This window comes from Phascolarctos cinereus, unplaced genomic scaffold (assembly GCF_003287225.1).
Source record: "Phascolarctos cinereus isolate Bilbo 61053 unplaced genomic scaffold, phaCin_HiC Scaffold_1;HRSCAF=81, whole genome shotgun sequence".
Lineage (NCBI taxonomy): Eukaryota > Metazoa > Chordata > Mammalia > Diprotodontia > Phascolarctidae > Phascolarctos > Phascolarctos cinereus.
This window is the reverse complement of record NW_027555514.1, coordinates 182,493,183-182,507,035: the sequence shown is the minus strand read 5'-3', so window position 1 is coordinate 182,507,035 and position 13,853 is coordinate 182,493,183. Positions and strand designations below refer to the sequence as shown.

The following is a 13,853-nucleotide window of genomic DNA, read 5'->3' as shown; positions in this document are numbered from 1 at the left end:
CATAGCTAAGGATTTAATTTTTTTAACTTCCTAGTAAGGATGTTTCACATATATTGTACAGTGAATATAATCAATTATATATAATTACAAGGCATATGAGTTCAGAATATAAAATGGAAACCACAATAATCTACATAGACAATCTATATGGCATGTACTATGACAAGGCAAAAAAACACTCCCTTTTTATACTGTCAGAAGTGCTTATATACCAAGCTAGAAGGCTCCTATCTACAGAAAACAAACAGTAAATCACACTGAGCTATTATAAAATTTCTGAATTGTTCTAAGGCCAGTGTGAAATTCCTAAAGTGTAAGACATTTTTATTTTCTTACATTTCCATTTTTTCCCCCAATAATGTCTGATTCTTCTTAAAACTCACCCACATTTCCCACTTCCTCCATTCTTAACCAGAATTGGCACCCACAACCTGAGTTCTAAATTGTTTATTCTTTTCTCTGCTTACGTTAACTGTTAATTGTATATATACGTTAACTGAATAACAAAAACAAGGTTTATTTTTGTAGAACATTTATTTCTTTCATGAAAGGCATTCAATTTATTTTTGTCACTAAAGTCATCTCAATTAATACATATGTATAGTCCTCCCCAGACATCCTGCTCCATAGTAGGGAAATGAAGCTGTGATCCATTTTACTACAAGTAAAATGTTACAAAATATTTACAAGGAAAGTTGATGAACAAAACCAGAAGTAAAAACACAAAAAACACTGGAAGAAATGCATTGGTTTCTGACAAATATCTATTCCAGTGGCTTACCAAACCCACTTAAGAAAAAATATTTCAAAAAAAAAAGTACAGACACTAAAATCTTGTCTATTTCATGCCTCCAAAGAAAAAAGGAAAATGGTGGTGGTGATGGATATCGTAGAGATGTGAAGGGACACTGCTATAGAACCTTACCAATCTACTCTGAATGAGACATCTTTTTCTTCTGTGCAGTGAATTCTGACCAAAGCTAAATAATATTAAGACAATCTTTGCACTGAAGTTAAGAAATGCTCTAACAGAGTAAAAGTTAACTCCTCTGCACTCAGGTCCAATATATAAGAACTCCTTCTCTATGAACCACATTTTCTAATGTGAATTTATGGGATTAAAACCTCCCCTGACATCATAAGCTGTCACAGTAGCCCCTCCATCTCTTTCATGAAAGCTTCATACACATCATCCTTGGTTTGTACTGAAACAGGAGCAGAGGGGCCAGATTTAGGGACTGCTTTGGCAAGGGGTAAAGCAGAATCCTCTTCTGACTTTCTTTGGGGAGCAGCAGTAGCTCCTTTGTTTTCTCGTCGAACCCTCAGTGCAGTGGGCACAAATCTGGTAATTTCTGCCTTAGGATTAGTGATTTGTGGCTTGGCACTGATGGTTGCTGTGGCTTTCTTCTCAATAGTGGCTGCACTGGTGTCATCCACCTTGGGTCTCTGGATCAAATTAGGTGGGGCACTTAAAACCCCTGGATTCGGCAAGGGAGCTGGTGGAAAAAGCCCCGGTGGAGCAGGTCCAAGTGGAGGCACCAAAGGTGGGCGCATCATACCAGGACGAGGTGGAGGGATGCCTATTATGAAGAAAATGCAAATTGAGAACACCATGAATTATCTAAATAAGCTTTTTTTTTTTTTAAAGGGACATAGAACTTATAGGGCACATATCATGGAAAAGTACTTAAATCTGAAGAAAGTCTTTACACTGACATCCTTGGCCTTATTCAATGCTCTTACCTCCTCAAATAGCCTTCCATTATTGGATAACTGGGTGTTACAAATTCATTACCTCATCTGAATTTGGCTTTCATGATACTGCAGAGGCAGTGAGGTGGTACAACAGATAGACTGCTGGCCCTGGAGCCAGGAAGACTCATCTTCTTAAGCTCAAATCTAGCCTCAGACACTTATTAGCTGTGTGACTCTGGGCAAGTCACTTAACCTTGTTTGCCTCAGTTTCCTTAACTACAAAATGAACTGGAGAAGGAAATGGCAAACCACTCCAGTATCTTTGCCAAGAAAATCCCAAATGAGGTTGTGAAGAATTGGGCACTCCTGAAATGACTAAACAACAAATCCTACATGGCAATCTTTTTTTCACTCCTTTACTATCACATAGTCGCCATAAAGACTGTTCCAAACCTTTTATACTTTCTCAAACCCAAAATATTAGCTCCACGCTCAGTCAACCCCTTATGCTAGTGAAAAAACAAATCAAAGCCTCTCCTAAACAACATCTCAAAATGCTTTTACATCATCCCCTTTCTTTCATTTGATTCAGTCGGAGGAAAAGATAATCCTGCTTTGTGCAGAGGAACTAACACTATATTAGGAGTCTGAAGATTCAATTTGAATTAGGGATTTGCCACTTAACTAGCAGTGTGACCTTGGGTAAATCACTTCAACTGTCTGGGCTCATAGTGTTTAAGTGGTCAAACTTACAGTGTTTCTCTAACAGGGTCTGTGAAGACCAAATGAGATAATTTATGCAAAAGGGCTTTGTAAACCTTAAACTACAACATAATTATCAATTACGATTTTCTTTAAAATAAGGCATTAGATTAAAGGTTCCACTCCAGCCCTAAATCTATGGTCTTTGCAAAGATTAACCCTTTGGTTTGTGTCCTTACTCTTATTCCCTTCCAGTACCTTGGGAAGCTTGCCCTTTCAATCATGCCCTCTCACCTCCAATCTTTCCTTATTTATTGAGCCACTGAATACAAATGTGACCAGGCCTCCCAGATCTTAACAAGAACAACAAAAACTTCATTTGACCTGCAATATAGTAGGCCTTTAATATGTTTACTGATGATCCCCTCAGGCTGTCTTTTATCTTTTCTCTTTTTTCACTGATAAACCTCTAGTAAAAGGAATTTTGACACTATTCATTATTTCCTTTCCTCTTAGATACTCTCTTCCCTGGCTTTCTGATACTACAGTTTCCTAGTTTTCTTCCTATCTCACCACTCCAGTCAACTCAACATCATCCATTTCATGCCCCTTAAGCATGACGGCTCTCCAAAAGCTCTGTGTTCTCTTCTCTTCTCCCCTTTCTCTGCATTCTCTCCATTGGCTCTCATGTGTTCAACAACTACCTCTTTGCAACTGACTTCCCAAATCTGTATATTAAGACTTAATCTCCCTCTCAGACTCTAGCGCCCCATTATTAACTACCTATTCAACATCTCTATACAAACATTTTGTTGGCATCGCAAACTCAAGTCCAAAATGGAACTAATTAGCCTCTCCTCTACATTTGTCTCTTTTCCAAACTTCTCCTTATTTCTTTTTTTTAAGTTTATTTTTTCTCAATTACACATAAACAACAATTTTTAACCTTCATTTAAAAAAATTTTTGAGTTTCAAATTCTCTCCCTTCCTCCTTGAAAAGGCAAACAATTTGAATGCAAAACGTTTCCATGTTAGTCATGCTGCAAAAGAAAACAGACCAATAAAAAAATATGCTTCGATCAGACTCCATCAGTTCTTTCTTAGGAGGCAGATAGAGAGCATTTTTCATCCTTAGGCTTTCATAATAGTTTTGTATCACTGTATTGCTGAGAATAGTTAAGTCATTCACAGTTGATCACCGTACAATACTGCTGTTAATTATAATTATGTACAGCCTTGTTCTGCTTCATTTCACTATATAGATGTTGCTTCTGCATATCACTCAATCAGAGGTTGGAGTCAGAGAAATAGTTTTTATTATTATTATTATTATTATTTCCACCAAAAGCCAAGTGGAAACCTTAAGGAATTCAGTCAGGGGGCTAGGTGGAAGTTAAACAAAAGGGACTTATATTAGAATAAGAAAACACTCTTGGTGGTGAATAAACTAACCAGTGGAAAACCAGTTCAGATGTTAATATGAAAAGAGGTGTTCCCAAATAAGGGCCATGGTCACAGAACTGGGGGGAGTGGGAGATGTAATTAGGGGTGGAGACTCATGTGGGGAAATTAAACGCTTCAGACAGGCTATGACCTCTATAGTACCGAATGAATGGGGAAACAGGTGAAAGAAATTTGAATGGGGAATAGGGAATAAAAAGATGTGCATTTATCGATACATGTGCCCTCCCATGTGTGCTCTCACACATGAAGGATGCCCGACCTTCCTAGGCTGTTAATAAAGCTTCTTCCTGATTCAACAACAGCTTCATGGAATCCGTGATATTGATATAAATAATACGTTGTATTAATTCATGTAAGTCTTCCCAGGTTTTTCTGAAAGTACCCTGCTCATCATTTCTTAGAGCACACTAGTATTCCATCACAATCATATACCACAAGTTGTTTAGCCATTCCCCAACTGACTGGCATCCCCTGAATTTCTGATTCTTTGTCACCACAAAAAGAGTTGTTATAAATACTGTTGTACATAGGTCCTTTTCCTTTTTCTTTGATTGCTTTGGGGTATAGACCTCATAGTGATATTACTGGGTCAAAGGGTATGCACAGTTTTATAGCCCTTTGGGCATAGTGGCACATTGCTCTCCAGAATGACTGGCTCGATTTACAACTCCATCAACAATGCATTACAATTCCTATTTTTCCACATCCCCACCAGCATTTGTAATTATCCTTTTCTGTCATATTAGCCAATCTGATAGGTGTGAGGTGGTACCTCAAGACTGTTTTAATTTGCATTTCTCTAACCAATAGTGATTTAAAGTATTTTTTATATGACCATAGACAGCTTTGATTTCTTCTGAAAACTGCCTGTTCATATCCTTTCACCATTTATTAAATGGGGAATGACTCATATTCTTATAAATTTGACTCAGTTCTCTATTATGTTTCAAAAATATGGCCTTTATTACAGAACTTGTAAAATATTCTCCCCCAGTTTCCTGCTTCCTTTCTAACCCTGGCTGCACTGGTTTTGTTTGTACAAAACCTTTTTTTTTAAACATAAATTTATTTATTTATTTTTAGTTTTCAACATTCCCTTCCACAAGTTTTTGAGTTCCAAATTTTCACCCCATTTCCCCCCCCCCACCCCAAGATAGCATGCATTCTGAATATCCCTTCCCCTACTCTGTCCTCTCTTCTATCTCTCTCCCCTTCTCTTATCCCCTTCCCCTTCTATTTTCCTGTAGGGCAGGATAGACTTCTGTACCCCATTTCCTATATTTATTTCCCAGTAGCATGTGAAAACATTTTTTTTAAACATATGTTTTTAAAACTTCAGGTTTCAAATTTTCTCTCTTCCTCCCTCCCCACCCACCCTCACTGAAAAGGCAAGCAACTCAATATAAGGTGTACATGTGCAGTTATGCAAAACATGTCCATAGTAGACATGTTGTGAAAAACTAACTCTATTTCCCTTAATCCTATCCTGCCCCCCCATTTATTCTATTCTTTCTTTTGACCCTGTCTCTCCTCAGAAGTATTTACTTCTGATTAACCCCTTTCCCAATCTGCCCTCCTCTCTATCATCCCCCCTGCTCTCTTGTCCCCTTTCCCCCCCTATTTTCCTGTAGGATAAGACAGATTTCCATACCCAAGTGAATGTGTATGTTATTCCCTCCTTAAGCCAAATCCTATGAGAATAAGATTCACTCATTCCCTCTCACCTTCCCCTGTTTCCCCTTCCACGGTAAGAGGCTTTTCTGTTTTTTTTTTTGTGAGACAATTTACCTCATTCTACCTCTCCCTTTCTTCTTCTCTGAGTATAATCCTCTCTCATCCCTTAATTTTATTCTCCAGATATGACCCCTTAATCTTCAGCTCACCCTGTGCCCTCTATCTATCTATCTACATATATGTACATATAATTTTTTTCCTCCAACTACCCTGATACTGACAAAGGTCTCATGAGTTATAAATATCATCTTTCCATTGTGCAAAACCTTTTTAACTTGATGCAATCAAAATTATCCATTTTACATCCTGTAATGTGTTCCCTCTCGTTTGGTCATAAATTCTTCCCTTATCCATAAATCTCACAGGTAAAATATTCCATGCTCCCCTAATTTGCTTATCTTTTTACATGTAAATAATGTACTCAGTTTGACCTTATCTCTGTATACACGGTGTGAGCCCCCTATTTCCAGTAAATATAGCTTCTCAACCTTATAGTCACTCTGCCTTTTCCCTCTCCTTCACTTCTATAATTCTATATTCAACAATACCTCTTGCATCTGTCCCCTTTCCACTTGTGACCACTACCTTGGTTCAAGCCCTCAATACACTACTTAGACTATTGCAGTGCTACTTAATTGGTCTCCCTGCTTCCTCCTCTAACCCACACTCCACACAGCTGCCAAAATAACCTTCCTCATGCACAGGCCTGATTTTGACATTTCTCTGTTCTACATACAACACTTAGTGGTTTCCCACTGTCTTTCTTTAAAAGATACAGTCTTCTTACCTTGGGATTTAAAGTTCTCCACAATCTGGCTCTAATCTATACTTTCCCAGACTCACCCCCTACTATACTCCATCATGTACTGTTTCTAGCCAAACTGGCTTAATAGCTTTTGTCCAAATGGGATGAGCCATATCATTTCCCTCTGTGTAATTTCAAAGACCATCTCTTACATCCTGAATGCATTCTCCTTTTTTTCTACTTCTCAAGTTTCAGTTTCAGATGTAATTCCTAGATGTCCAATTGCTTTTCCTAATCTTCCCCTTACCCTGGCAAATCCTCTCTACTTTCTCAAATTAACACAAATTTATTTATTTCTGTTACATCATATCTGTCCTTGTAATTTAAACTCTTAGGTGGCTGGATTTTTTGTTTTTGATGTGTGTCTACTACTTGCTAGGAGCTTGTGCTCTGCTGGCATGGCCTTTTAAAAATTGCGCCAGGGCATCTCTATGCTAATACATTTTATTTTATTTTTTTGCTAGGCAATGGAGTTAAGTGACTTGCCCGGGGTCACACAACTAGTAAGTGTTACGTGTCTGAGGCTGCGTTTGAACTCAGATCCTCCTGAATCCAGGGCTGGTGCTCTATCCACTGTACCCCCTAGCTGCCCCTATGCTAATATATTTTAGCAGAAATGAAGTGGAAGCTCAAATATTGGAAGAATTTTAAATATAAGGTGAAATTGGCAATTACTCTCTTTTTCAAGTACAAATTAAAATTTGATAGTCATAGATTCTCTTGTTAGCCTAAATGAATCAGTTCCATTGTTTAGAGTATATACTGTTGAGGCCAAGTTTAAAAGATTCATTCCCATATCCAAAAGACACAATCTCATTCAAAGGGCTTAATTTACCTCCCTAACCTTGGCTGGAATGTATACAGCACAAGGATAAAGAGAACGATTTAACAGAATCTGACATCATTATTAGAGAAATAGCATATGCCCTATTAATGGTTCACCAGTATGTTCCCCCATATACCAAGGACAGCAGAACTATATCTGAATATGAAGTAGTCATATTTATAAAATTTTCTGAATACTTCATTAAAAAGGCTCTTGGTTTCTTAATTTAGATATGTCTGGTGGCTTGTGTAGTACACAAGGAATTTGACATTCTCAAATACAACGAAATATCATTAGAATGTCTATCTTCTGATTAGCAAGCTTGGATTCACAGCACAAATGAGTTTTGAGAAAGGAAAGGAAAAACAGAGGCAGCAAGAGTGACAGTCAAAACCTGTAGCTCTAACAAATTCTAAATAGTTAGCTTGAGCTACCTTAAATCTTAGGTTCCAATGTGGTACTTTAATTTGACAAGTGACTTATTCATATTGAGCAACTGTTGACAGGCAGAATGCAAATGACGTAGAACTTTTCTTAGATCCAAATTCTATAAATCTGATGCCCTCTATGGTTAACATAAAATGTATATGCCCTATAATGTCCTTCTTTACCAATGTAACATTGAGGGAAAATGATTAAACGACCCCCTTTGTCATATCCCAATCTAATCCTTTACCTGGAGGTGCTGGGGGAGGTAGCCTCGGTGGTGGTCCTCGTGGAGGAGGACCAGGAGGAAGACCAGGAGGTGGGCCTGGTGGTGGACCAGGAGGCCTGCCCGGTGGAGGACCAGGAGGTAAAAGTCGGGGTAAAGGCCCTCGAAGTCCTGGCATTCCAGGTGGTCTTAAGAATGGAGGAGCTCCTGTAAAAGGAAAAATCATTAAATCAAAATAAATTTACTTACAAATGAAATGTTAGTACAAAGATAAACTATCACTTTAACTTAAAAGTTATCTTGGAAAAGTAACTGAAATTTGCACACGAACAGTTATCAGACAAACATTCTTATTTCTATAATTCTAATATTCAGCATTGTAATAATGCTTGCTGATCTCTTCGTGGGTAATAACAAATAAAATAGATAATTACAGTGCAAACAGAACAAGTCTTTTAAGGTCAAAATGAGGCATATCAAGCAATGAGACACAGCTATGGACCACTGGGAACCAGAACATCAAATAAACTTTTCTGCCAATCACAGATGGCTTGGGTTAACAATTAAAACAGAATCACAAATAACAGGTTCTATAAATTATCAGCTGGCATCGTAAATAAATTTATATATTTGTTCATAAGATATTGTTCATTGTCTGTTGGGGTTTCTATTTAAGAACAGAATGGATTACACTAAGATTGAATTTCACCACAAATCTGCTTAATGTATGAAAACCAGAATTTTCCATTACCAAGGGTTCAAATGCCTCCTACAAAAGCAATACCTACAGCCCTGATGCATCTGTGACTTAGGCATAAAAACAATTCTGACAAATACTTGAGGCTCCCATTGATATGATCAGAGGAGATGAAGTAACTAAAGAGAGGAAAGTTTTAAAGAAAAATGGACAACTGTGACAACATTTAATGTTAAGAATGAACACTTCAAGCCTGGACTCCAGGATACACAGATAGCTCTTGTTTATCCTGTAACTGATTCCATTGGGAAGACTTGAATATCAAATATGTTTACCTGGAGGTGGACCAGGGGGAAGGCCAGTGGGTGGCCCAGGTGGTCGTAATGGTGGAGCAGGTGGTGGCCCAAGAGGGGGTGGTCCTGGCATGGGAGGTGCCTGTATTTGAGCAGGAGGAACAGACTGTGGAGGTGGTTGCTGTTGCTGGGAAGCAGGAGATGATGATGCCCCATCAGGAAGAGATTCTTCTTTGTGCTGCTGCTGTGCTGTATCTTCTGACTCAGAATCATCAGAATCCTCCTCCTCATCATCCTCTGAAAATTCCTCCACTTCTCGCCCCTCTTCAGGAATTTCCTGACCTGAGAAAAATTCACAAATAGAAAGGTAGTGGTGGTGGTACATAGTTGGGAGAACAGTTAATTTACTTTGTGTATCTCTTAGTATGGCAGCACCACAGAAGACACTGCAATAGACATCAGAAACGATGAGGTAAAGTTGAAAGAATATGGGTCTTGGAGTCAGGGAGAGAACAGGGTTCAATTTCCACCTAAAGTTTACAAGCTGGGTAACTATGGGCAATTAAATTAATATTTCTCCACCTTGAGTTCTTCAACTATAAATAGGGATAACACCTATGGTTCTGACTTTACAGGGTTTTTATGAGGATTAAATATGTGGTTTGTAACCATAAGATGTTAAACAAATGCCAATTATTAATCATTCTTATAAGTGCTTTCTGAAAACTGATGATGATAAAAATAGGAAACATGATCAAATAATCATCATTAATGAAAGGTTTAGAGAAAAATGGGTCTAATGATCTTCACCTGCCATTCTAAGCATCATAGCTTGAAGAGGCGTTAATTCCTTCATGTTTTTCTTCTTCTTTCGTGCTTTTCCAGGAACATCAGCAAATCGTACACTGAGACCTAAAAAAGGGGAGAAACACTAAAGTTTAATTTGTACATCATGTTTCATTTTCTTACTTCAGCTGAAGCACAGATTTTGCTTCAATGCCACCCCACTTCTCCCTTTAAAGTCTGAGTGGATCTTTCTGTTTTAAATACGTTTCTTTAAGCATGATTCTGCAGGTTTCAGACTACAATAGATGCTGAAGTTGATATCCTGCTTTGCTCCTGGGGTCAGAGACAACATAGGTACAATTTGCTTCTGAACTTTTTCCCTGATACAAAACCTAGTGGCAGCAATTGTCTTTACCCCAGAATGCTACTTCTAGGCATAGAAGAGAACCAGCTAATCACCCATATATGCACATACATGTTTAATAGAAACCCCTCTCCCCACATGTTTCTAGCTCTTTGAAGTCACCATAAAATCTTGTCAGGATACAAAAGCCCATCTTCAAATCTGGAAATGTAAATGTTCACCAATGCAAAGCTTGGAGCATTAAAATTCATAGTTATTCTTCTTTTGTACTTAATTTTAATTAGGGCACTACATTACCCTATGCTATTAAATTTCCCCAAATACATATATTATTTCATAATAAAGCTAACTATATGCAGGCTTTCTTAATTTATAGATTTTTTCAAAGTACCTTTAGTTTATAAAATGTACTATGCTTAAGTATAATAGAACCTTCTTTTTGTAATTGTTTGATAAATGCTCAACTGATTGAATTTGTACACACCTGATTTTTTGTCCTCATTGTTCTCTCTCTCTTCATCATCACGATGCATGAACTCCTCCCCTTCACTGTCAGCGTCTGACCTGTCAGTGTCACTGTCATCACTGCTGTCATCATGCTTATCTTGATCCATATCTTCGGGATAACCTTCATCTTCGCTGGTGCTGGAAGCATCATCATCATGACCTCGATGAGCTGAAAAAGGAGAGGATAGAACAAGTATTAAACTAAGTTTTTTTCAATTTACTAAGCAAGAATGTAGAGAAATATACCATTATTTAGGACATAATACAACCTATGTAACTAATTTGTTAAAATACTTCTATCAAGCAGCCTGTTCCTAATTCATATAGACATCATGATAATCTTACTACCAATTGGTTTTAAATGAAACCCTAAAAGATTTTTAGGATTTAAATAGCAGCAATTCACAAGCCACTAAAGTCTAGTGAAAATATGGCACTAGATGGAATTCAGAACGATAATCAGTAATAAATCAATGAAACAAAGTCTTTTCCAACTAAGGAGAATAGCTTACCTGTCTCCACATCTTACCCCCCACTTTCCATTCCTGCAACCCCATCACATTTAGCACAACACTAACCCTCTCACATGTCTTTTGCTCTGCTTGCCCCTTCCGCTGTGCTCTCCATCATTAACAAAGTGCTTGCATTTTAAAATATGTCCTCTCTTGGTCCTTCCACCTTCTGGCATTCATGGAGACCTTGCTCCTCCCAGAAAGTACTGCATCCCCGGTCATCTTTTTTTCAGTACTTGCAGCATATTGTTTCCTTCCACCAACCCTGATCCACTGTTCGTAGGAATTGGTCCTTGTTCCTCATTTCCACTTACAAATTGTTTGTTGCCCTCACTCAGCAACCTCCTCCTTTGAGGGTCACTCTATCTAAATATATCATCAAATCTGATAATGGTGGCAGGTATCTACTGGCCCCCAGGTCATTCTCCCTCATTTATCAAGGATTCTGTACCTGGCTTTTAGCGCTTCTCTTTTGTCTTAATTCTTGCTTTTATCCCAGAAAATGTCAACATGTGTTGAAATACTCTGGCCTCTCAGTTCCTCAATCTCAACTCTCATGACCTATTCTTTTTCCACATCGGTGATCCAAAATCCTGAAATTTCATAATATGACTATGACCTCCCAGCTATCATTCCATCTCTTCCTATATCTCATTCCTCAAAAAGCTATTCACCCTCACCTCCAGTTCCAGTACTCCACCCTTCAGGTCATTAGCCTTGCTCTGGATTCTTCCCTTCCCAATCTTGTAGCTTTGGTTAACCAGTTCAATATCATATTCTTCTTTACTCTCAACTTCCTTTCCCTCTTGTCCTACTGCTACTAATGCCTTGCCAAAATGCAAACACAAATTACTGCCCCCATCTACTTAATGACTCCTACTCAACTGCTAGAGGAAGTCATGAAATCATGCTGAAGAGATGCACCATAAATTTAGGTTATCTAGTTTCAAATGTATTCTCACTACAGAAAGACAATAATTTACTTTTCCTTAACTGATTCTCTACTACACCACCCATAGTTGCTATTTTAAATCTCAAAATCTGAACCTCATTACCTTCTTAGCAGATTTCACTTCAGTGAAAATTTCAAAACACAAGGTCATTCACTATTAGTTTTCTCTTTTGCTACATCTTGAAACCCCTTGACAATATCCTCCCAATCAAGTGCTTCAAAACAACGGAATTTATTCTCAGAAACAAGCAAAACCTTCCAGAGACTTAGCAAATGGAAGAGTTATTAAGTCTTCTACAGTGTGGTGTAGGCTTCTTAAAATTGGGGGGGGGGGAGGGAACACCAGTTTTTTGAAAGCTGCTAACTGTTGCTATGACAAAAAAACCCATCATGAATGAGCAAGACACTACAAAGAAGAGAGTACCGACAATTGGTAAAGCATCACTTTTACTGAAATTCATTTTTTCATTTAATGTACATCAAAACCATTGTCAGAAGTTCTGGTGAGCCTATAAGATCTCAGTATGTTCACCAGAGATTAGGCACTATGGACAGAATGCTGGGCTCATAGGCAGGAAGGCCTGAGTTCAAATTTTAACCTACGATACTTATAAGCAGGGTGACCCTGGACAAGTCCCTTAACCTCTTTAGTCTAACTTTCTTCATCTGTAGCTACTTGCACCTGGCCTCTATCTCCTCTCCCCAACCACCTTGCATTTATACACGTTTTCCTGCATAGAACGTAAGCTCCTTGAGGGAAGGAACCATTTTGTACAGTACAGATGCTTAATAAATTATTGCTTGTTGATTGTGTATAACATAAAAAAATACAATGATCCTATGATCCACATGATCCAGGGAATGTTTAAGGAAATGAGTGAAACTGAATCTTCAACATGGCTACACACAGTATTCAAGAAGTGCTATGAAATCCTTTAGAAACTCTACAGTGGGATTGGTTAATTATTATCACCACAATGACACTTACATACGTGACACCAGCTATGATAAAACAGTAAGACAATATGTTCTGTAAGGTAGAAAGAATGCATATATTTGATTACAGGTATATTTTTGTATGTATATAAGTATATATTGTTATACTGGCCAAGAGCCAATCATGGGCTCAATCCCACTAATGATTAACATGGAAGCTTTAACCTGTTCGTTTTTCTGACTTGGGCCAGTTTACCCTGGTAGCTTTCTACTACTGGCATTATAATGGCACCAGACTCAGTGCAGACACCTAATTAACCTGAGTCCTACTGTAGCTCAGAACTCACAAACTCAAGTGATCCACTAACCTCAGACTCCTACATGAACTACAAGTGTGGGCCACCATGACCAGCTGGTATTTACTGAGATGCAGAGTGGGGTACCGGATAGAGAGCAGAACACTTGGGTTAATGTCCTACTGCCGACACATTCTGAGTATGTATGTGTGACCCTGAGCAAGCCATTTAACCTCTAAGTTTCCCAGGGAACTCTCTAAAATTAGAATTCCAGAGTAGGTGCCAATCAGATTTGGTATTTCACCCGCAGGTGAGTTTTCTCTATGCTAATAAAATCACAGGTTTTGCCTTTCCCTACAAGACAGATACAGATATTTTAAAGATATATTTAAGTGGCATCTGATTTTAAACTTTTAGGACAGGGCCAATTTAATTTTTGTCTTTATATCTTCAGTGCCTACTAGTGCTCTACTTGTAAATAGGGACCTAATAAGTACATGGTTCAGCACAGTGATAGATGTAGTGGCAGAGGATGTAGGTCAATCCCAGCCCTGGCACTTCCTAGCTGTGTGCCATTGGGAAAGTCACTTAAGCTACCCAGCACCACTTATTTATAAAATCAAACAGGTGGA

At 38.2% G+C, this 13,853-nt stretch overlaps 1 protein-coding gene across 5 annotated transcripts in view; it reads right to left on the bottom strand.

The window, feature by feature from the left end:
* Nucleotides 1-515: 515 nt before the first annotated feature.
* The window catches only part of WBP11 (WW domain binding protein 11), a 30,903-nt gene continuing 17,565 nt past the window's right edge, over nucleotides 516-13,853 (bottom strand). For all 5 annotated transcript variants that reach the window (XM_020994205.2, XM_020994209.2, XM_020994206.2 and 2 more), the window contains 5 exons: nucleotides 10,503-10,694; nucleotides 9,679-9,780; nucleotides 8,911-9,210; nucleotides 7,903-8,085; nucleotides 516-1,580 (listed from right to left, as the gene is read on the bottom strand). In XM_020994205.2, coding sequence (XP_020849864.1) covers nucleotides 1,147-1,580; nucleotides 7,903-8,085; nucleotides 8,911-9,210; nucleotides 9,679-9,780; nucleotides 10,503-10,694 — 1,211 coding nt within the window. In that variant the 3' untranslated portion in view covers nucleotides 516-1,146. The remainder of the gene's footprint in view (nucleotides 1,581-7,902; nucleotides 8,086-8,910; nucleotides 9,211-9,678; nucleotides 9,781-10,502; nucleotides 10,695-13,853) is intronic.